The sequence below is a fragment of the Oryzias latipes genome, chromosome 20, assembly GCF_002234675.1.
Source record: "Oryzias latipes chromosome 20, ASM223467v1".
NCBI classification, from domain to species: Eukaryota; Metazoa; Chordata; class Actinopteri; order Beloniformes; family Adrianichthyidae; genus Oryzias; species Oryzias latipes.
In genome coordinates, this window is record NC_019878.2 from 952,151 (window position 1) to 975,637 (window position 23,487).

Genomic DNA, 23,487 nt, shown 5'->3' on the forward strand with positions numbered 1-23,487 from the left:
GGGCCTGGTTTTCTGGATTCAGCTGGAATCCAGTTCTGATGTAACTCCTAAATGTAGAGATCCTCCTCTAAAGCTGTTCTCCAGTTCTGCTCCAAACATTTCAACATCAACTAAACGGCAATGTTGAGCTCAGCACCACAGTGGAACATGGAAAACCCACCGTTCTGCCTGTCAGGCAGCATCTCAGTCTTCTTTCAATAAAAGCCTTTCAACTTTAATTCAATTATTTTATTCAAAGATTTGCAGATTTTCCTTGTACCGTGTAAAAGGTCACACGTGAAGACACATTTGATATAGAAGAGAGGGTGTACAGAAAGAAATGAACACTTTGGAAAGAATAGGGTCAGAAGTGAATTCAGAAACAGAGGGAGAGAAGATAACAACGGAATAGCCAGCAAGTCACAGAGGTTAGGTTTCTGAAAAAACAGCTATTTGACAGAAATGTATGTTGTCACCAACGGAAGAGAAACAGCTCATCGCACTGACGGACACACAAACAGCCACCACCAGAAACTGTCAACACCCCACAGTCATAAGAAAATAGACAGCAGTTGTGTATAGAGAAATACTTTTACATGTACATTTTTACAGCTCTCTTGGGATCCAGAGGGATGCAGAATCTGGAAGCGTGTTGGCCATGTGGACTCTGTCAGGACGCTGCTGCACAGCGCTCGGAGCACGCCGGCCTATCCCTTCCTCTGCTCAGTTCACCGTCGTATTGCTCTAAAACCAGAGGAGGGATGCGTGAGGATGTGGGGGACCGTGTTTGGTCAGAACCAGCCTCTAGTCAGAACCAGCATCTGGTCAGAACCAGCCTCTGGTCAGAACCAGCATCTGGTCAGAACCAGCCTCTGGTCAGAACCAGCCTTTGGTCAGAACCAGCCTCTGGTCAGAACCAGCCTCTGAGAACTGCAGCCAAACGCCTCCGGATCCACAGCTCCACGCCATCCAGCACGGAAACCGCCACAGCCCGTCCAGGCTGAAGGACGACGCAGGTGTGTTTGTTTCACTTACCAGGTTTATGATTTCAAAATTGATTCGGTTACATGAAGGACACAAAAACAGATATGCACACCCCCCTCCTCTAAAGTCTTTCTACCTGTGGCCCGAACAAAGAGCCCGGACTCGCTGCTCGTCCACACAGAAGAGTCCAGTCAAAGCTCAAAGACTCGGATTGCTGGCTGCCCCCCCCCAGCACCGGAGGATCCTGTTTAACCCCAACCTCAATATCTGAGAGGTCACGACCTGAACCACCTGAACAGGTATTGGAGCATCACTACAGAAACAAAGACGGGCAAAAGAAAGTTGAAGGAGTGAACTCTTCACAGAGGAAAGTCACGCACAATGTTGTGGTTGTGGGTGTTGTGTGTGCTGCATGCGTTTGTGTGCATCACCAGGCTGAGAGGTGAAGCTGAGCCACATGAACACGTTCCCAAATGCTGGGACAGGGGTGGAGCTTCACGAAAGGTCAGCGACCTTCGGCTGCCGAAGTCATCCTCAGGACTTCAGTCAGCAAAAAACATCAAAACGCTAACACACCTTCACATTGTTACTGCCCCCCGTTGCTCTAATACACAGACAACATCTCAATGAGTTATGAGAAAAACATCAATAATTGGAAAACCAAACATGGAGCCTGTCAGATGACTGACATGAACCTGACAGTTCAGAGGAGATCTGAAGGCCGAGAAAGGCTCGGCCTGCGGAGAGCGCCAGGAGGGATGGCAGCATGCTTTGGCTGAACCGAGATGACGACAGGTGAGGTTCCAGCACGGCTAGGACGCGTTAACAGTAACCCACAGACTGACTAACGTGTAGAATAACAGTCAGACCACACACCACTACAGACACACACACAAGAAAATGTTCAAGAACCTGAGCACAAAGTCCTCTGCTGAAGCAGTCCCTGCAGCCGACCAGCCGGCACTGCGGTTGTGGGCGTGTCCACGATCCTTTCAGCAGCCAGGAACATCCAGAAAAACATGGAGCACTTTTGTGCTTCACTCAGATCACACAGGCCTGTTGCACCAGCAGCTTCCTAATCCAGCCTGACAGGCAACACGCTCCTTCTAAACCAGTGCTGCCCAACCCTTTTTAGACCACGGACCAGTTTGATGTCACATGATTCTTTCCCAGACCGGTCCCAGTATGGCTAAAGGCCCGTACACACCGGGACGAATTTCGCGCGCGATTTTCGCCGACGTTTAACGCCTCGTGACTAAACAAAGGGCACCAATGTGAGTGTGCACACTGACGCGAAAAAACGCCACGCGTCAAAGCGTCAAAAAAAACGCCTCGGGTTCGTTTTTGTTTTTTAATGCGTCGAAATCTATTAGACCAATGAGAATGGCGCTTTTGCACACGTGTCTGGAGCTTCTGAAGTTACAGTAAAACACAACTTGGGGGCGCTCAAACACAAAACTGCCTTGCTGAGCACACATACCAGCGAAGAAGATAGACGCCAAGTAGCGTCTACACAGCCGCGAAGAAATAATGACGGTCATTCTAAAAATATCCCTGAACCAAGTACCAGTTGGAGCTACTGGTGCTGGAAATATTCATGTTTTCTTTATATGATTCTGACAAGCGCGTAAATACTTGCTCTCTTCTTCTGAGTGAAAAGCGACTTTAAGAAGCGTAAAGTTGCGCAGCGCCACCTTGTGTACAGGAGTATTTCTGTTTACATTAAGCGCCATCTAATGTCAGGGAATGAAATTGCATGTTCACTCGGCTCATCGTCAGCGAAAATTGCCTGGGTGTGAACACAAAAAACGTGGCGAAAAACGCTGGCGAATAACGCCTGGCGAATATTCGTCCCGGTGTGTACGGGCCTTAAAGCTGGTGTTTCACTCTAATTTTGCAATTTACATGCTTATATGTGGAAAATAATTTAAAAAAGACAGCCTGAAACTGTGTGTAGATGCTTTTAACCTTGTGCTATCTTAGATGACCCCACCCTTACACTGACGTGTTCTCCCTACCATGACAAAGGTGGATAAAGGTGGAAAGATTTCTTGTAATCCATGGACACCAGTGAAGATCACAAATCACTGAAGAAAAAAGGTTCAGAGCACTGTCTAGTGGGTCTAGATGACCCACCTCCCAATGTTAAAGTGCCTAGGATAGTACAAGCGTTACAGTGCTACACAAACCGAAATATCCGACAGAGGTTCATCAGTGGCATGTCTTTCAGTGCATTTCAGTCCAAATCATTTACATGGGGTTAAACTCCTGGTTTTGAGTGGGACCCATGAAAGTGGGAAATAGATTTTCACTTAACCAGCAAAGCGGGAGCTCACGATCACGTGACAACGTCAACCTCGTCCAACCTTTGGGGTGTGAGGGATAAAAAAGGCCAAATTAAATGACACAACTGTCATTTAACTGGTATTTTGTAATGATGGTTTGTGGAGACAACTGTCAGAATGAGTGAAGCTTTGGCACAATTTCAATGAAGAAGATCTACCTCGTCTTCAGGTACACTGGATTTGCTGACTCATCACTCCAAACGTCACTCAGTTGGTCTTCACTCTGAGCCAATAGCTAAAGTGCTCACTTTCTTCACAGCCAATCAAATGCCTGCCATTAAATCTTCCAATCAAGTAGGATTCAGGTTTCTTTCACGGCTCATCTTTGGTTTCCTCTACGGCTCTTTTCCGAAGATCTTTCTTACTTTTGCTACCTTTGGGCTTTTTATTGAGCGGTCTCTGTAAGAAGGTACCAAATGTGTTTAGGACCTGTGACCGAGGCCAAAGACTTGGCATGTCTCAAGAGTGAGTCATAGACAGATTTGGTGGACAGAATCCAGCAGGTTTGTGAGGTCAAATGTATTTCAGAATAACCCACTGGCATCGGCCCGTGGTCCAGCGTCGGGCAGCATTGATGTAGCCGAAACACGACTGAGTTTTCTCTTCATTTACCAAGAAACTCTTTGTTCCTGATCCGTTCACACCCAACCGCTTCCTGCTTGTGATGCAAACGCTGGAAATTCTCTGATGGCAGCACAGATGCCGGAGAAGCTGGGATGTTTTTCACATCTCAACAGATTTTTGATCACATGAAGTGAAATGTTCCTCTCAAGTGTCCAACACTTTCCCACCCAAATGAGCTTTTAGCAAATTGTTCAGGTGAGTTGGGACAATGACGACACTTTGCAAAGTAATCCATTTGAAGAACATTTCTAACATTTTACAGTGAATGGACGTCTGCAGGGACATACAGAGGTGAACACTGACCCCTCATCTCTGAGAATGGAATAAAAAACGTGGAATCCCTCAAAGTAACGTCTCTTCTCATGGAGTTAATCACTGTCACAAGTATTTTCGCTTTCTCCTCTGCAGATGTGTGCGCATAGAACAAACACACACGCCTAAGTGTCTGTTACAAACACCAGTCTGTTTGACAGAAGGACAAAGGAAGAATGCAAAATCACATGCACCTTTCTTTTTACAAATAGACGTTTTGCTTGCAGATGCAAACAAACAAACAGATATTTAAATTATAATTCAGTTTCTCCAGAAATAAAAGAGGAAAATAAAGACCACCTTAGTTTGAATATGTAAATTAAATGCCAGGATTATGATTATCTTCTTTACAAAAAGGTTTTATCTTCTTTCGTCTTTTATCCGATGTGATCCAGCAGCTTTTTTTTTTAAAGCAGCAACAGCTGCAGCTTACAGTCGCTGTAATGAATGCATCATCGTTCTGTACAGAACGACGACACGTCATTAGCAGCATGTGCCTTCATGCAGCTCTGCATTTCCCAGAACCATTTTGGACAAACGTGCTTTAGAGTCAAACTTTACAGGAGTTACTGTAAATGGAGGTTATTGTTAAACTGTTGCCATGGTGATATGTTCATCTCCACTGATGATGTTGCTCTCTTGTCTGTGTGAGTTCTAAAAAGACAGAACCTGATCAACCTTTATGGAAGCAGCTCATGTTAAGCCTCTGCCTTACAAAGGCTCCACCTAGCAGGAATTTCATTTCAATCCAGTTTCTTTAGTCAATTCAAGTAAAATATTTACCAGTTTAACACATTTGTTTAATTTCTATGTTTTCTAATAAATAAAAAATGGTTAAAAACTCTTCCAGACTTTGGGCTGCACCTTCGTCATGACCTGCTTTGGAAGCTCACAGCCTAAACGGTGTGTGAAGGATGTGAAGCATGGAGGCCGCCCCACAGGGCAGGTGGGTGCCGGGGGGCTGGGGGGTCATTCATTCCTCCTGCATGGAGGCCGAGCCTGACCTACAGAGCCTGGTTGTTGGTGGAACTAGAGAGAAGGTCCTGGTTAAGACCTTTTTTATGATTGTTGACACATTTTAGTTGGTTTAAAGGTAAAGTATTTCTGTGTTCTTCTTTTTACTGTGGACACTTTCATTAAGAAGCACTGATCACTAAAACTCATTGATGCACAGCAGGTATTATTTGTCTTTAACTACTGATTCTTTTGTAACCTGCACTGAGGAAATGTAAAATGACGGACCTGCACAGCAACCAACAAACACCAAGAGGTTAATAAGTCAATTCAGCTTAAATTCAGCTCCTGTTTAAAGCTGGTCACTGATGTTTGACATGAGCTTGAAATCTACCTGAGGACACTGCTTTTCATCCAGAGACGCCTGCTAGCATGGCGTTGATCAACCATTTGGCAAGGCTGGAGGCAAAAGCAGCAACGTTGAGAGGAGTTCAGACCAGGACTGAACAGTCCAGGGTGCTCCCTGAGCCTCATCAGGGGGGAGGAGCTGCTACACTCAGCTGAAGGGAGGAAGAGGGGCTTGCAGTGGATGTTGGTCACAGAGGGAGGTGACCTTCCTCCTTCTGTACTTTTACAGAAGCATGTTCAGTTCTGGAGCGCTTTTCCCTCTAAACTCCGTGTCAGGTCTGCTGTCGGTGGTTCCTGCCTCCTTCTGCTTTTTCATGCTGGAACATTTGTGCTGCTGGGAGGAGTTACAACTTTTGCTGCTTTAAAATAAAACATCCAGAAAGGGGCGGAGCCCTCCCTCTGCCGCTGACGGTTTGTAGAACGGGGGCGGGGTTTCACACAGACTGGGACTTGCACAGCACTGGACTGGGATGATGCTTCCTCTTCCTAGCTTGAATCCTTCTTGTTGTCCTGCTGGGAATGGCGTCACAAACAGTCCGATTTCAGCCGCTGGACTCTGAAGGACTGAGAACTGGTGCATAGATGGAAGAGAAGAACCTGACTCATGAGCTGCAGGTTCTTCCAGCTTCTCCTTTAAGATAATACATGCAGACAAAAGTGAAGGCCTGCTATAGACAACACAGAACAACAACCAACACACACACACACACACACACACAGTGCTGAAACTGGTTATCAGGGTTGGACAGTGAAGAGCGTGGACGTCCAGTGGGTCTGCCACACTGCTGACTCCACGTCATGTGACCTCAGCGAAGCCGATGTGATTCTGGAAGAGAAACAAATGCAACTGATGAAGATGAGAGGAGAAAGATCCCAGTGAATTTCAGTGGGAAAGAGTTTCCACTCCTCCCTGCAGCTCAGGTTCAGACGTAGACGTAGGTTTATGGCGAGGTGGAAGGAGGCCCGTTAGCTATCCTGGGACGGCCTGCTGTCAGAATTCCCTGACTATAAAGCAGAGGCTGGAAATGCTGAACTTTTCCTAGAAACATCAGTCTTCATCACTCCAGCCCCTTTAATGAAGGAGTCCCAGCGTAAAGGAACTCCTTTGGACGTCAGAGCAGGTTTTTGTTGCTCCTGCTGTCTAACAGACCTTCAGAAGTGGGAACAGAGCGGCTCTGAGAGCTGCTCCAGCTTCATGCAGCTCCATGGGATGCTCTTGTTCTCGTGGAAAGAGACTGCAGCAGAAAACAAAGAGAAGCTACAGGAAGCTTCCTCAAACACAACGTTCATTCTTGAAACTTCAACATCCCAGTCTTTTGGAGCAACAGACGGACAGGTGCTGTGGACGAACCTGCTGCTGTGACCTGCAGAATGCAGATGTGAGGACGGGAGGCTGACCTTTCCATATAGTGATAAATTTCACAGCAACATTGGATGATTTGTCACACACCTGAAGGGAGTCTGCACTGAGGAGCGCAGCTGCAAGCCAGAACCCAGGAGAGAACCCAAAAAAGACCAAAGAAAAGAAACCCAGCATCAGCTTTCTGGAGGTTTGCATGAACTTCTGCAGCTGAGTGGACCGTTCTGACTCTGTGCTTCTTTCTGTAATCTTCATTTCTCAGCAAACATCACAAAGCAAAGTTAGTTTTTGTTTTGTCAGGGCTGAGGAGCAGAGATGAGCAGATGACCGTCAGTCTGTTTTCAGAAAGTCTTTCTGATGAATCACCTGGAAGGATTTGCATCATCCTTTCTCTGTATGATGAAGAATCTAACTAATCTGTGTGGATTCACTGCCTAGAGTTCAGGCCAAGGGGTGGGTCGGACTCATGACAGTCATCTTCTAAAAAACACATTAAAACTCATTTAAAGGAGTTACAATCATTTCAACTAATTAACTTGTCAGATTTCTTCAATTTGAGCAGAAGTCTTTTTTTTAAGGGTTTTGCGGAGATAAAGTCAGACTGAGATGGTTCAGACATGTCCAAAGAAGAGACAGTGGAAGGATGCTGAGTCCAGAACTGGTGTCTAGAGGAAGAGCAGAGGAGGTTTGTGGATGCAGATGCAGAGAAGGAAGACATGAAGGTAGCCGCTGTTAAAGGATGGAGAAGATGGGGTCAGATGGAGGATGCTGATTATAGCTGTTGTGACCTCTGGATGGAAAAGGTGAAAGGAAAAGAAGAAGATTTGGTTTTTAGGGTTTTTGCAAATAATTCAAAAATTTTTACAGTTAGGCAAATAAGTATTTGAGCCCCCTGTGATCTAGTAAGATCTCCTCCTTAGGAATCATGGAGGGGTCTGACATTTTCATCTTATGTCCACTGTGAGAGACATCATCTAAAACTATCTGGAAATCCCATTGGATGGTTTTTAAAATTATTTATTGGTCTGCAAATAAGTATTTGAAGTGTACTTCAATAATCTACTGAATGAAAATAAATACAACGTAAAGCGAGTTTGGGAAGTATTAAATAACATAATTAAAAATGGGACAAAAAAGCGAACTTATCCAGATTACTTTACAGATGAGAAGGGTCAAAGCTATGACATCAATGTAGCAGCAAACGGTCTCAATAACTATTTTGTAAACGTGGGTCCAGAGTTGTCAGCGGAAATTCCAAAATGCAAAACTAGCAAAGACAATAATCCACCCATCGAAAGGATCCCACACTCAATCTTTCTCTCTGATCTGAACAAAAATGAGCTGATATCAATTGTGAATAATTTCAAGAGTAAAAACTCAAAAGATTGTGAGGATATAGATATGAAGGTGGTGAAAAAAGTCATCTATAGTTTATCTAAGCCTCTGACATACATATGTAACTTATCATTACAAACTGGGAGATTCCCAAACCAAATGAAAATAGCCAAAGTGATTCCTATCTATAAGAGTGGAGACAAACACCAATTTACAAACTATAGACCTGTTTCTCTTCTTCCACAATTCTCAAAAATTTTAGAAAAAATATTCAATGATAAATTTGCTTTATTTATTGAAAAACACAACATTATAAATGAAAACCAATATGGTTTTAGAGAAAATAGATCTACCTCATTGGCTATCATTGATGCTGTGGAGGAAATCACAAATGCTCTGGACAAAAAGAAATATGCAGCTGGAGTTTTCATTGACTTAAAAAAAGCATTTGATACTCTCAATCATGTTATCCTACTTGACAAACTGGAAGTGTCTGGGATAAGAGGACTAGCGCTAGCTTGGGTCAAAAGCTATTTAACGGGAAGAAAACAATTTGTCAAGATTGATGAATATACATCAGAAACCAAAGAGATAAGTTGTGGTGTCCCACAAGGATCAATTCTGGGCCCGCTGCTATTCAATATTTACATAAATGACATATTCAATGTTTCATGGCTTATGAAACTCATATTATTTGCTGATGACACAAATATATTCTATTCTACAGACAATCAAAGGGAACTTATAAAGGTGATGAACACAGAGTTAAATAATATAAAACTATGGATGGATTACAACAAATTGTCTTTGAACCTAAATAAAACCAAAGTGATGTTTTTTGGAAACTACAACACAAATAAAGAGCTCTCAATTGTAATAAATAATGTCTTAATTGAACGTGTTACAGAAATCAAATTCTTAGGGGTTTTTATCGATGACAAACTAAGTTGGAAGCAACACAGACACATACAAACTAAAGTCTCAAAAAGTATTTCAATCGTAAATAAATCTAAACATATATTAGGATACAACAGTAGATATTTATTGTACTGTTCTTTAATATTACCATATTTCACCTACTGTATAGAAATTTGGGGGAATAATTCCAAGAGTTCACTACATCCTCTCTTTCTACTTCAAAAACGAGCCGTCAGAATTGTACATAAAGCCGGATATCTTGATCATACGAACAATCTATTTTATCAATCAAGACTTTTAAAACTGCATGACCTTGTTGATTTTTACACTGCGCAACTTTTATACAGAGCCAGCTGGAAATTGTTACCATCCAACATCCAAAAACAGTTCTTAGAAAATGAAGGAGGCTACAGACTGAGGGGATGTAGGAACTTCAAGATCAAACTGATAAGAACCACAAAGAAAAGTTTCTGTGTGTCGGTGTGTGGCACTAAACTGGAACGGTTTAAGTAATGAGCTCAAACAATGTTCAAATATTCAAATATTCAAGAAAATGTATAAAGAAACTCTTATTTCAGGATATGAACTTAAGAGGATTCAAGGATCAACAGGTGTTGGAATAATTCCAAATCCATGTGTGAACTTGATTTCGGTAAAATAATCAAAGCTCTTTTAATTACAACCAATGAGAGTTACATTGTAATGTGCAATAATGATTACTGAAATGTTTGAATTACAATCAATAAGCTATTGATTTTATTTACTTGATCTGCAATGTGTAGCAATAATTTCTGGTTTAATCTTATCATGTGTTCTAATGATAATCAATTATTATTACATATCGATATCGTTACTGTTTACTGAAATCATGAATGAATGTTTTCTGAAGATCATCAATCATTTCTAGGCATTGGATTTTGTTACTTAAAGAGAATCTATCTGATCAGAACCGGATTTAAAACTCTGTAAAACTATCAAATGAATGAACTCAATAGGGGTGGGATTATATAAGCTTGCTTCTTCCCACTCCTTTTCAAGCAATAAATCAAACTCTACTTATACTTCAGTTAATTATCACTGTATTTAATTAAGCAAATGTAATTTAAGTGACATTTTTGTTTTGTTTTCTGTCTTTTTAATCTATGCATTTCATCATTTCTGTAATGAGTTTGATAAATATGTGTAATTTTTTTTATTGCTTTGACTACAATGCTTGAAATAAATCAATAAATCAAAAAAATCAAAAAAAAAAATCAAAAAATCATAACCCCGTCTATCAGCTAGAATTCTGGCCCTCAGAGACCTGTTAGTCCACCTTTAAATAGTCCACCTCCACTCCACTTATTCTCCTAAATCAGAAGCACCTGTTTGAGGTGGTTAGCTGGATAAAGACACCTGTCCACCCCATACAAGCAGTAAGACTCCAACTACTAACATGGTCCAGACCAAAGAGCTGTCCAAAGACACCAGAGACCAAACTGTAGATCATAAGGCTGGAAAGGTCTACGGGGCAATTACCAAGCAGCTTGGTGCACAAAGATCCACTGTTGGAGCAATTCTTAGAGAATGGAAGAAGCTAAACATGACTGTCAATCTCCCTGAACTGGGGCTCCATGCATGATCTCACACGTCTCTATCAACTACCCAGTGCGGCGTAAGGACGCCGTCCGACAGCATCACCCATACGCCATAAGTGAGAGTAACTTCCATTATCCGTACAATTACTTTGCGATACACTTACCACACGCACCATAATGGTACGTTCCATTTTCATGACATCCTTGAGGTAGACGTACGAGCTTTAAAAAAAACCTGCAGCTCCTGTTTGGGTCGACCCCTGTCTGTAAAAACCTGTGGCGTTCCTGCTGCTGCATGTCCTCTTTACCTCAACTGGGTTTTAACGAAACTTTGCTCCGAACCCTCCAGAGTCTTTCTGGGTCATCTGTTTGTAGTACAATACTGATACAATACAGTTCAGAGGTGGATGGATGGATGGATGGACGTCTTTGTTACCACTGAGTCCTGCACCTGCAGCAGCCGATGAGGCTTTTCTGGTCAAAGTGGTCAGTTTCTGCTCAGCCTGAAACTGTTTAACACAGAATCTGAGCTTTTCACCATGAACTCTGATAACTGCTGTAGCTCACTGTGGATGCTGGGTTTGAGAAAAGCTTTTTCCAAAGCTCATAAACGCCTTTGTGAAGCCAGCATGAATGCAGGAAGCTCCCCTGTCATTTTAGAGCAGCATCCACTGCTTTCATCAGCGCATTTCTCCTGAGCTGCTCATTCATTTTTCATCTGCCTGCAGTCTTCCTCCGTCCCACAGACCCGTTTCCAGAACACAACCCTCTTCCTGTCGTCTTTGGGGCTTCATCCACTCGTGTCCCCAAGTCATTCTTTGTTAAAGTCTGGTTCTGGTGGGGGAGAGGTGTTCTAATTGCAATCATTTTAGAAAAGACTAACATGGTCTGAAATGACCCAATGAGAGAAAAGGTCATGAAACTTCAGAGGATCTGCAAAGATCATTTAAGAATCCGTTTTTTACTTTCACTTAGCCTCTTTTCAAACTTCCTCTTGACTTCCTGTCTGGGATTCTCGGGTTTATCCCGTCAGTCTAAGTGACGTGTGTTTTTCAGATGACGTCATGAATCACAGAGCAGCTGGTTTGGAAATAATGTTGCATGTTTCCTCCTCTCCCCCCTGACATTTCCTTCACTGCAGCTTCTTTGCTTCCAGGCATCTTTAAGCAGTGCTATTTTTAGGAGCAGGCAATTTTCCTTCAAGGCCGACATATTGGAAGTGAGAGCGGGAGATGTCCCGCTCTCTGTCACGCCACTGAGTGCAGGATGCTGCAAAATAACCCAGAGGAGCATTTTGCAGCTCTGCAGACAGACTGTTTAAAGACAGAAGGTGAGCAGAGTTCATGCAGACATGCTCCTGCTGACGGCTTTGGAGGGTTAGAAACAAAGTCACTTCAGAAGAAAGCTGTAGAAGCACTTCAGCACCAAACCCACTCTCTGGACTGGCTCCTGGTTTTCAGGTTTCCTGGTTTTTCTAGCACACAGCTGTTTTCCCCACAAACTGCTCTTAAAGCGTCCGGCATGAACCGATGGGATGCCACTGTGTGACAGAACAGCAGCTGCTGCAGATGTGGATCAGTGCGGACAGTAGAGGAGCTGGATCCAGACCCAACCGGGCCCAGAGAGCTCCATGGCCAAAGGCAGCTGGGAAAAACCCTGGTGGTTGGTTACCTTTAAGCAGGGCAGTTGAAGTTGTTTCTTTTATTTTCCACAGAGAAAAAAACATTTGTGTCACTTTTTGGCTGGAAAAATTTCCATTTTGTGTGTCAAAAGTTGGAGTTTGTGCACGAGGGGACGAATGTTGTTGTTGGGTAACTAAAGGATGATCAGCACATTAGCATTCCAATAGAAAACTGTTTTCTTAAAACACGAGCTCTTCTTTTAGAGGTTCCCCTGTCAGTATGTGCTGGTGAACATGATCACATGACCAGCACCTACAGCATTTAAACTAGTATTTGAAAGAGGTGCCTTGTACTCTGGAATAATGTGTCTTTTCCAAGAATAAAAGTTCTTCTGTGAGCATCACAGTGCAGGTAGTTTCAGCATGAAACGTGCACGCCATCAGTCAGTTTAATGCTTGACCCCCTGCAGCACAAAGTGAGGCGTGTGGACCTTAAACAGCTTCAGTCCAGAGATTTGGTTTGGTTTGTGTTGAAACCACTGCAAACTCTGTTTGCCTTTTATTTGTCAGACGCTGGAACCAGCGGAGTCCCTGCAGCCAGTGCAGAAAGGTTTGGAGGCACTCCTTCATGTAGCAAGACTCTTCCTCTTCATCATCTGTCTCCTGCAGAAGCAACATGGATGCAGACATACAAGGTAAGCCCTCCGACCCCTGACAGCCGGGCGGCTTTGTCGTTACACAACCATGTGAGTTTGCTGGTGTTTGTGTTTGAGGCCGTGCAGGAGCAGCATGGAGATTCAATCACTTCCACACATTTCTGACATCCCAACTCTGGCTTTTGCTTCAGTTTTAGGAAGAAGCAAATAACGTCGGTAACCATGGTAACTATAGTAAACAATTTCCTGTTGTATGCCAGTCAGTGGGGCTGCACGGTGGCGCAGTGGTTAGCGCTCTTGCCTCACAGCAAGTAGGCCCCCGGTTCAAGTCCTGGCTGGGGGACCTGAAAAACACATCAACGGGGGACCTTTCTGTGTGGAGTTTGCATGTTCTCCCCGTGCATGCGTGGGTTCTCTCCGGGATCTCCGGCTTCCTCCCACCGTCCAAAAACATGCTTCATAGGTTGATTGGCAACTCTATATTGTCCATAGGTGTGAGTGTGAGAGTGAATGGGTGTGTGATTGTGGATGTTCTACCCTGTGACAGACTGGCGACCAGTCCAGGGCATCCCTTGCCTACGCCCAAGTGGCCGGGATAGGCTCCGGCAACCCCGTGACCCCGAAAGGGAATAAACGGTAAAGAAGATGAATGAATGAATGAATGAATGCCGGTCAGTGGTTCATTTTACTAAACCAGTGAGTAACATTGAGAGGACCGTTGCTAGGTAACGGGGCAGCATGGCGTGAAGACAGTGACTGTGAGGTAAAGGACGGGGGTGTTTTTGTGTGGAGCCGCACAGACCTGTGAGGCGATGTACTTCTCCAGAGGACTCTCCATCCGGCCCATGTTCAGCACGGCTGTGCCGGCCGGCCGCTCCCCTGCTGACTCCTCGCTCAGCAGCAGCTTTCCTTTGAAGTTATGGACCACGCTCACCACCTACAACAAGAGGCAGGACACGCTCACACCCTGCAGAGGGGAAGGGACGCAGCTAAAGTTTGGCTCCCTAACTTTGCAATAATAGCCGTACATTCGATTCACAAGGCACACGGTCAAAATAGTACACATGTAAAAAAACATACAATCCAAAACCACAGAAGGAAAATGAAGCAATACTGAGGGGCTGAGCGGATGAATCCTCTCTGTCAACAGATGGTGAGATGGACGGAGGAGGAGGAAGAGGAAGAGGAGGATCTGAGAATGCGAGCTGGACAGCGGCATTAAGGAGTTCAGTAAGGCACGGGGGGGGGGGGCACTTTATAAACGGCCTTGTGGGTAAAAAGTAATGTCTTTTACTGCATGCAGTGTGTGATTAGGAGCCAGCTGAGTTGCAGCAGAAAAGGTGTGATGGGTAAAGTCTGCATATTTTAATAAACCACTAAATAATGACTGAGTCTACTGCAACATTTACTGCTTTGAGAAAAAACTATAAAGTCCTAAATCTTTAAGGGTTCTGCATCTAAACAACCAGTGCATATACATCTACGTCTGAATTCATCCATTCCTATTTGTATCTCAGCAAAAGAATTATTAACTAACAGAACCTAAACAATACAATGAATATATTTTCCTAAGTAAAAACAGAAGAAAAGTCTGAGTGTTTTGAGTCCAGAACAACAAATGATGTTTGTGCTTGGATGGTTTTTTCCTCTGAGTTACAAAACAACATCGTTCTGTCTGCACTAATGCTGATACATGAGCCTGAGCTCATAACAGAGTTCCTATGTTTCCAGATGACCCACTTATACCATTCTTACTGCCCCCCCTCCATAAACTCTGGACATGCAGTCAGAGTAGCTCTGACTGGCCAGAGAAAGAGCAAACATCTTCAAGAACCAAGTCTTTTCTGCTACGAAAGGAAGGACACTTCACAGATATGCTGTGATGGAAATTTATCATTATCACAATTTCCACCTCTGCAATATGCATATCACAAAAGACGCAGAAAATCGCAATAAATAGTAAACCTTAAATGTGTTTAAAACAATCTTATGGCAGCTTGAGGCATTTAACGAATCAAATAAATGCCTTTATGCATTTGACCAATCGGATGGAGGCCTATTATGTTAGATGTTTGTCTCCTATGTCGATGAGTATCATTTGGAGTATAATATAATAATCTGATGCACTGAAATGGGAATTATGTTTTTAACTGTTTTGCTATTTGTTTATATACCGCAAATTATATTGTTATTGCAATATTAACCACTAATATCACATATTGCGAGTTTTGTGCAGCCCTAATCATCTTCCCCCCCTCATCATCTTCCCCCCCTCCCTCACATCAGCTGCAGGTTGTTGACTCACAGGCTGAGGTTCTGCAGAATGCCTGTATGATGGAGACGCATCCGTGAGGAAAGATGGCGCACACACATGTAAATGAGGTTTGATCTGCTTTTGAAGAATCAACTCTAGAAAACTGAATTCATTAAAAACACAACCGTGTCCGACGACAGAAGAACCTCAGAAGTGGGTTAAAAATACAGACTCAGAACCTGCAGGCTGTTAGGTGGTGCTGGTGCTGGGGGGTTTCACTCACAAGGAAAGTGGCGATGGCCATGCCGATGATGAAGCCCGCGATGACATCAGACCAGTGGTTGCGGTACTCGGCGACGCGATTCAAGCCGGTGAGGAATGCCAGACACATGAGTCCAAGAGAAAGCACGGGCTTGGCCAGGCGGGTCCCCTTGGCCTGCACGGTGTAGGTCACGTACATCTGCCAGAGGACAGCGCCAAGGTCAGAGCTGGGCTCCTCCTCCTCGCATTTCTAAAGACTTTCATCGTGGGAAGTCGGCTGCAGCTAAAAGTCACTGAACGTTTCTAAAAAAGGGAATCAAATACTTGTTGAGTCGTTGTGGATGCGTAAAACTTTATCTGGTTGGTGAACGAGCGTAAGTAAGGGTTCATGGCCGACGACGTGTGCATTATCAGAAATGAATGCACGAGGTGGAAGACAGAACCGCTGCTGCATTAGTTCTGATCATGCACACATCCAAGGCCAGTAACCCACTTATACCATGGTCACTTACAAAAGAAATGAATATTCAACCAGTTTTTAGTCCTTCTATTCTTGTTATTTTTATGGTTTGGATCGTTTTTTCACGAGCGGGCTATTTGTTACGCTGCAGTCAAAGTCCAGCGATATCTATGCTGAAGATCATGATGTGTTAAATGAAGCATCAGTTTAGAGAGAAAGTTCTCCTCTGACCGCTTGTTTCTGTCCAGAGGATGAAGATAGTTTGTTTTAAAGAAGCCAGTGCAGTGATACAGAACATTTAAGCTAGGTGACCGGAACTACTTTTTTAGGTGTGCGGTAATCCCTGTGCGTTTTGTACTTTTTAATCCACACCCAGCAGCCAATCAGAATGAGTATTCAACCGTACTATGCTATAAACTGTGAGGAACCTCCAGAACACACGTGAAAAACAGGAATCCCCCCCCCCTCCTAATGATTTGCTTTAAACATGAACAAATTTGAGCTGCAATGTAAAGGAATTGGTGCAAAATACTGATTTGGTGCAATTCTGGAACTGCATCTTTAGTGCGCTGTGGGCTGTTGGAGCCAGCTGCCCCTTACAACATCAACATGTCATGAAAGGCAAAACGTGCTGCACCAACATTCATTTACAGTTAAAAGGCTCTGCAGTTGATCAGGCAGCAAGAAGAAGCATCTAACCATAGAGACGTGACCTCCCTCCTCGTGCACCGTGCTCTGCTCCTTTGTGCGCCTTCAGTGGTTGTGCCCGCACCTGCTTGGCTCGTGGGTCCAGGCAGCAGGAGGCCGCTAATGTTGAACTGCATTGTTCAGGACCACCTTTCATTCAACTCCACAGCAAAGCGTCAGGGCGGGCTCCAATGAAATCTCAGTTTTCTGTTCAATTCATGTCATTATTGTCTGGGCATATTTTATGGTCACTACGTAAACAGGATGTGTGTAAAGCTCAGTATTTTGATTATTACTATTTTAACAGATGAAACGTCTGTTCCTAGTTTTTGCTGAAGCATCATTTTACATCATAGATCCTCATTGAGACCCTCCTTTTTCTGGAGCTTATGATGCTTCCTGAAAGCTTTTTGAATTCATTTTCCCAGCAGACATTGAGGGTTGTCTCTGTCTTAATGCAAAAATAGCTCAGACCTTTTCTGCTTTGGAGAAACTAGAAAGTGTGTTGGGTTTCCAGCCAGAGCCTCAAATCTCTGCATCATGTGGTGCTGCAGTGTGTTTAGGACAAACCCGCGGGGGGGTTGTTAGGGGCCCTCATGGAACACCTTTGCACGAAGTAGGAGGACTCCTCTTTAATCCCACGTTCAGGACCTTCTGCTGATCGTACAGTTGTGCTCCTCTCAGCAGTTCCTTTTATAGATTCTGTTTGAAAGTAAATCTTTGAGTGACGCACAGGCTGTTCTTTTATTTTGGCCCATATTCACAGATTCATTTCAGCTTCAGATCATTTTGTCCAAATGTTTGGAAACAAGTTTTATCATTGGTTGGAAAGAATTTGAATCTATCATTGAGGGTGACGTCAAAGCAAAGCTTTCACTGCAGACAGACTGTTTTCACTACAGAACACGCAGACCGGATCAATTCAAGAAAAGAAAAAAAAAACACTTCTGACATCACTTCTGATCCAGATTCCAGCTCAGACCAGGAAAACAAAGACGTTCATGGATGTATTTGTCTGCAGGTGGATGATCAGAATGGAGCAGAGCAAGAAGACTGTGGCCCACTGATTGCAGCACATGGGTCACAGGACAGGCTTTTTCCAGCTGCATGTTTTCATCTGCTCCTGATTCCCAACAATTCAAATAAAGAAATACTCAGAAATGCTATTCCAGACTTCATTTTCTTTTTCTATGTCCTCCGTCATGAGAGAAATCCTGTTTTGCTTTGAGTGGGTCTTTATGGGTGAACATTTCCTAGACTAATCCACAGTTTTTCCTAACTGAGGCTGGATCCCCTCTGCATCTCTGACCAGCTTCAGCTTCAACAGGAACCTGCCCTCCTGCTCTGACCTCAGTCCTCTGGCATCATTAGCAGCAGAACGGGAGGCTGACAGCCAAACGGCTGCACAGTCCATGCAGTTGAGGGCTGGACACTGCTGACATGACCGAGACAATGAGCGTTTGAAAGGAGTGATCATCGTCTCCTCTGGGCTGGTGGCTTGTGTTTGACCGCGCTCATGATGCTCCGTAAAATCCAGACAATGCTCTCTGTTGACTGACCTACATAACAGAGGCAATCTGCTTTCCCTATTGTGCATGAAGTCAGTCATGGTCCAAAGCCATGAGTCTATTGCTCATGGGCATTGAGCAGATGCTCTGACAGACAAAGAAAAGCGACGGGGGCAGAGACCCAAGCTGTTCCGAGCACGGTGAATGTTCTATGCACAGATTTCAGTCAAAAGATTACATCTAAAGCTTTTCTCAGGTCAGAAGATTGTTTTGCCAGAGTCTACAGAATCTGGCAATAATTAGCCAACGGTTTCTATGGCAACAATGAGGCAACCAGTTTGTCCTTCTCCTGAGGTCGTAGTTCAGACTTGACCCGTCTTCCTTTCATGGCTTTATGGGTCACATGCATGTTCTCTGCAGGTATCAGGACCGTTCCAGTTCCTCTGTTCTGTTTGTGGATCAGAAGTCTTGTCTCAGGTGTTTGTTGGTGAAGCATGACAAGGTTGCTAAATGTTATGTGACCGTGTGACCTTTACTGAGGCCACATGTTTAGGTAAAAGCTCGCTTTAGTTGTTTGCAGGTGCCTCAGAACCACAGTCAGGGGGAACTCGTTCCAAAACGAATGCTTTCATGCAGGGGTGTCCGTCTCCGGGCCTTGAGGACCGGCCCCCTGCTGCTTTTCCAGAAATGCTGCCTCATCTGCTGCTGATTACCTGCTTCAGGTGTGTGTGGCCAGGTGTGTGACGCTAGAATAGCAGGCTAGTTGGAAAACATGTAGAACGCCGACCCACGAAGCTGCTGTTGTGACGTCCAAAAGTTTGGAGGAAATGTTAATATTAATAATGATTAAAAGATCTGATAGGTATCAACACCTTTTGTTTTCTGAAATCACTGATTAGAGTTAAAAGCAGAGAGAAAATCCAGAACTATTTGGTGAAAGTTTCTATGCAGCTCGCTGTTCCCCTACGGGATGCAATCAAATCCAGAGAACCAACTTCACACACATTCTAAGAAAAGGCTTCCTGAGTGACAGCGCAAACTTACAGCCAGATAAAGTGCAGCATAGACACTGAGAGCGGCCTCCTTAGAGGGAAAAGACTTGCGGGCGCGTAAGATGTCCTCCTGGTTCCCCGTGCAGGCATCCTGGTGGCTGATGTAGCGGAGGGCCTGCTGGCAGCCCAGCGCTGTGTAGTTTGGTTTGCAGACTGTCAGGAAGTAGGGCGCCAGGTTCCCCGTCACAACCTGCCCTGCATTGACGAAGATGTCAACAGTGAAGAGGCCAAAGGCGTACACTCCTGGAAAAAGAAGACATTCCATGTTTAGAGAGGGGTCTGGTGGGACAGAAGATGCTGCTGTTTTGGTCTGAAATACACCATTAATTATGTTTGTCACAAGGTTTTTAAATCAACATGTACATTCATGCAAAGGTCATCATCTGTCTCACAGAACATTGAGCTTTGGCTGCTCAGCCTGCAGCCTGACCGCGTTCTTCACTGTAAAACTGCAGTTTAGGTCAAGACTTCAGAAAAACAGCACATTTCTGCTGCTCTTCCCAGTGGAACTCCAAAACACCTTAGAACTTCTGAGCACAGACTGCAGACCAGCAAAGAGACAATGCCTGTCTGCAGGACCCGCGTGAAGCTTTGGCTTCACACTCAAGTCTCAGGGACTGAAAGCTTAAAAATGCCCTTCCTCTCCTGCCTCCTCCAACAGAAACGTCTTCCCTGAAATATAGGAAAGATCCTGCAGCTTGCAGTCACGCATCAGCCGCCAAGAGCTTTTATTTGTGGAGGCAATACCTGCAGCATTTCCCTCATTTCCAAGTGTTTGTTCCGCTGAGGACAAATCCAAACTCAACTTTCAGGGACATTTTCATGGAACACTCATGAAAGCGACAGAAAGGCATCACAAGCGTGCACGCTGCTTTTCCTCTGTAAATCATCACCGTCTCACAGTGTGTCTGTGTGTGTGTGCATGTGGGGGGGGGGGGGGGGGGGTGCTGCTGACAGGTCTGTTTGCTGCCTAACAAGCAGCAAACAGGCTTTGTCAAGCATGGTGGGACTCAGCCTCCGCGTGCTTCCCAAACTCCTCCCACTTTCCAAACAGGAAAACTCTACTGTGTGTTTTATGGATGACTCTGCCTCTTCATCATGGCTGGCTTTGGGAACACGGTACGACAAACCACCACAATTGCTTAGTAGGGCAGAAATGTCATTTAGCTTGTCTGTGTCACACAGTGAGCAGCTACACGGTGACTGTGCATCCATGCATGCTACTGCTCTGAGCAGCCTGGTGGGGTAACAGCCCATAACTCTGAATGTAGGTCCTTATCCAGCCCACATTTTCATTTGTCCAGGGACAGTGCCTCTGCGATTAAACAATATTGTTCACTGTTTTTGTGGCACTTTTAGGGTATATTCAGACTGGGAAAATCCTTTGATCGGGATCGGGCCGCTTAATTTGTTCTGGGTCGAGTCCAGAATCTAGCGTTTGGTCTGTGATCAGACCGGCATGCGGACCATGTCACTAAACATCTCTTCAGTCATTGGCCAGAAACTACGAGGGCGTATCATAACAACCAGAGAAAGACGGTTGTGCTGGACTCTCCAATCGTTATCGGGACGGTTAACTTATTAAAAGTTGTTTATTTCGATTACCAGCTTTGAATGTGGGGAACAAACACAGGCCTCAGAGAACATGAAATCACTTGTATGACCAGCAGCTATGGACCTTTTCAACAATATGATAAACTTTTTCAATTCCTCACAGTCAATGCCGTTGACCTTAAAGCACTTTCTCATCTTTTTCCAGGCCCAAAGTGCTTTTTAAATCTACTGTATTTTCTGGACTATAAGCCGCTACTTTTGTCACAGACTTTCGACCCTGCAGCTCATTCAAGGATGCAGCTAATTTACGCATTTTCTTGATGGCCGCCAGGGGCGCTCAAGGCAGATAAAGTGGCCCCGCCTTTCTCTCCTTCATGACATCATCATGGAGTCGCTCTCAACAGCGTGTCTGAGTTTCACTCATGAAAACAAAACATCTGGGGCCTCATTCATAAACGTTGCGTACGCACAAAAGAAGGCGTACGCCACTCTCTACGCAATAGTTGATATTTATAAAAAGCAAACTTGACGGGAAAATGTGCGGTCCTTCACGCAAGCTCTGACCCAGGCGTACGCACAGAAACGGGTGAAATGAGAAACGGCGACGCCGTCGGCAGATGGAAGAAACACGTGAAAGTGAAAATGACAATACTGCCTCTCAGAAATAACATGAAGACATCACAAAGCAAGTCTTACAATTAACAGCCTACACGAACACCCGTTTGATCGATCAGCAGTGAAACAAACAAAAAAATCAAACGAAAATTACAACAGAAATTCAAATGAACACTTATTTGGAAAAAGAAAAGTGAAATATGTTCTGCAATATTGGCATGTTGTGTAATTCATCCTCATAAGTAATATAGTTAACAGAACGAAATAATGTACAAAACTGATATTCTCGTTAATGTGTCCGTCTGGCGGAGCAGATAGAGGTGCGGGTGTGCGGACGAACGGACGGACAGATGTATTAATTGTCCACTGGGGAAAGTTGTTTACATAGTAAAACATTTCTTCATAAGCTACAGAATTATGGTATTCATGCATATGCCTTTAGTTTGTTTTATTTTTGATAAAACAATGTATGGCGTATGTCTCAACCATTCAGAAAGCAACAAGAAATTACATTTGCGCTGATCAATTTCCCATTTCCACGTCGATTATTACCGACATCTGTAGCTTGTCAGATGTAATAAATGGATGGAAATAAAAATGCTCCATCACAATGGGTAATGACGCACAATGGCTGATCTTGCGCTCTTAGAAGATGTGGCAAATGGAAGAATTAGGAGTGAACGCATCTTTAGACAGCAAGAAGACGTGCTGGCAAACGAGGACGAGGGTGAGGGGACATCACTGTGAGTAATCAGGAGATGTCCCCTTAGTGCCCTACTCGCCAATTTTAACTGCACCCCCCTTAATACACACACCCCTCCCCCTTCAATATATACATTCCAACATAAACACACACACATGCACACACACACCCTCTCAAACACACATACACGCACACACATTTTGCAACCCCTACACTCATCGTTCTCTGCCTGTTTTGTCTTTTTTACAACATGTGACGAGTTTATGATAGCAAAAGCCATCACACTGTCCCCTACCCCTTCCCTGGTGGGGGGTGCGGGCCCCTTGGCGACGGCGGCCGTGTCCCCTGGGTGCTGGCTCCCTGGGCCCGGCGGTGCTCTCTCCGCACGGTGGGGGGGTTCATATTACACCTGAGCCGGGGGTGTTCGTGTCCCTGGGGGGTGGGTCCTGTTCCTTGCCCCTGAGCGCTGGGCCCCGCCAAACTTCCAACAGTGGCCGAGCCTGGTCGGGCCATATTTATAACACCCCTTGTGGGCCACCCTTTTTTCCCCGGGGTTCCCCCCTCCTGGGCGGGGGCGGCGGGCCCCTGCCTTGCTCCTCCCTGGACCAACCGTGGGCCGAGTGGGTGGCTGCCTGGAGTGCGGAGCGGGTCTCACTTGGGGGGTCCTGGCTCGTACCTGGGGTTGGGGCGGGGGGATGCCCGGAACTCCTGGGTGGTGGTGGGGTGCTCGTCTGGGGCTGTGGGCGTCCTTCTCCGGTGGGGCCCTGCGTTGGGCTCTTCTGGCGCGGCGGGGGGGCTGCTTTCCTGGCTGGGCTGGGGCGGTGCTCTCTTTCCCTCCGCGCCTCCCTGCTCTCTGGCTCTGTGGGCCTCGCGGCGGTCCTGCTGGCCCTGGCCTGGGTGGCGGTCTTGGTCGCCCGGGGGGCGGTTGTTCCCTGCCTGTTCCCGTGTGGCATTGGGGGAATTCCGGCTGCCGCTGCTGCTGCGGCGGGGGTTTGGGTGTGGGGGTGGCTGGGCGCTCCTCCTCCTTCTTTTCACATTCCACCATCCATTTTAGAAGAACATAAACACTCACCTGAGCACAGGTGTTAGCTCACCTTTGCACTAATAGTTTGCATGATTGAATGAATGAAAGATTTCACACTAGTTGGTTTAAAGGCATAGGTATGCGTTCGTGAACACTATCTGTTTTGTGTACATGTTGACATGTGAACATTTTTTGCAGCTAGCTGGGGGGTATTCCAGGAAGCATGTTTAAACTAGCCTGACTTTGAGCCTGAACTCTGGCTGAAATCCGCCTGAACTTGCTTACTCTGGGTATGT

General features: G+C 45.0%; 1 protein-coding gene across 6 annotated transcripts in view; it reads right to left on the minus strand.

Moving 5' to 3' along the window:
- Positions 1 to 213: 213 nt before the first annotated feature.
- plppr5 (phospholipid phosphatase related 5) overlaps positions 214 to 23,487 on the minus strand; it is a 45,878-nt gene continuing 22,604 nt past the window's right edge. The window contains exons 3-7 of one of the 6 annotated variants that reach the window (XR_002872350.1): positions 19,288 to 19,538; positions 15,611 to 15,787; positions 13,876 to 14,010; positions 5,593 to 6,432; positions 214 to 723 (exon numbers count right to left, since the gene is read on the minus strand). Coding sequence is in view for 4 of the 6 variants with exons in the window: in XM_023950170.1 (XP_023805938.1) it covers positions 12,910 to 13,080; positions 13,876 to 14,010; positions 15,611 to 15,787; positions 19,288 to 19,538 (734 nt within the window). In the remaining 2 variants the exon portion in view is untranslated. Of the gene's footprint in view, positions 724 to 4,162; positions 6,433 to 10,462; positions 13,081 to 13,875; positions 14,011 to 15,610; positions 15,788 to 19,287; positions 19,539 to 23,487 lie in introns of those variants that run through there. The other 5 variants (XR_002872351.1, XM_023950172.1, XM_023950171.1 and 2 more) reach the window with 5 other exon arrangements.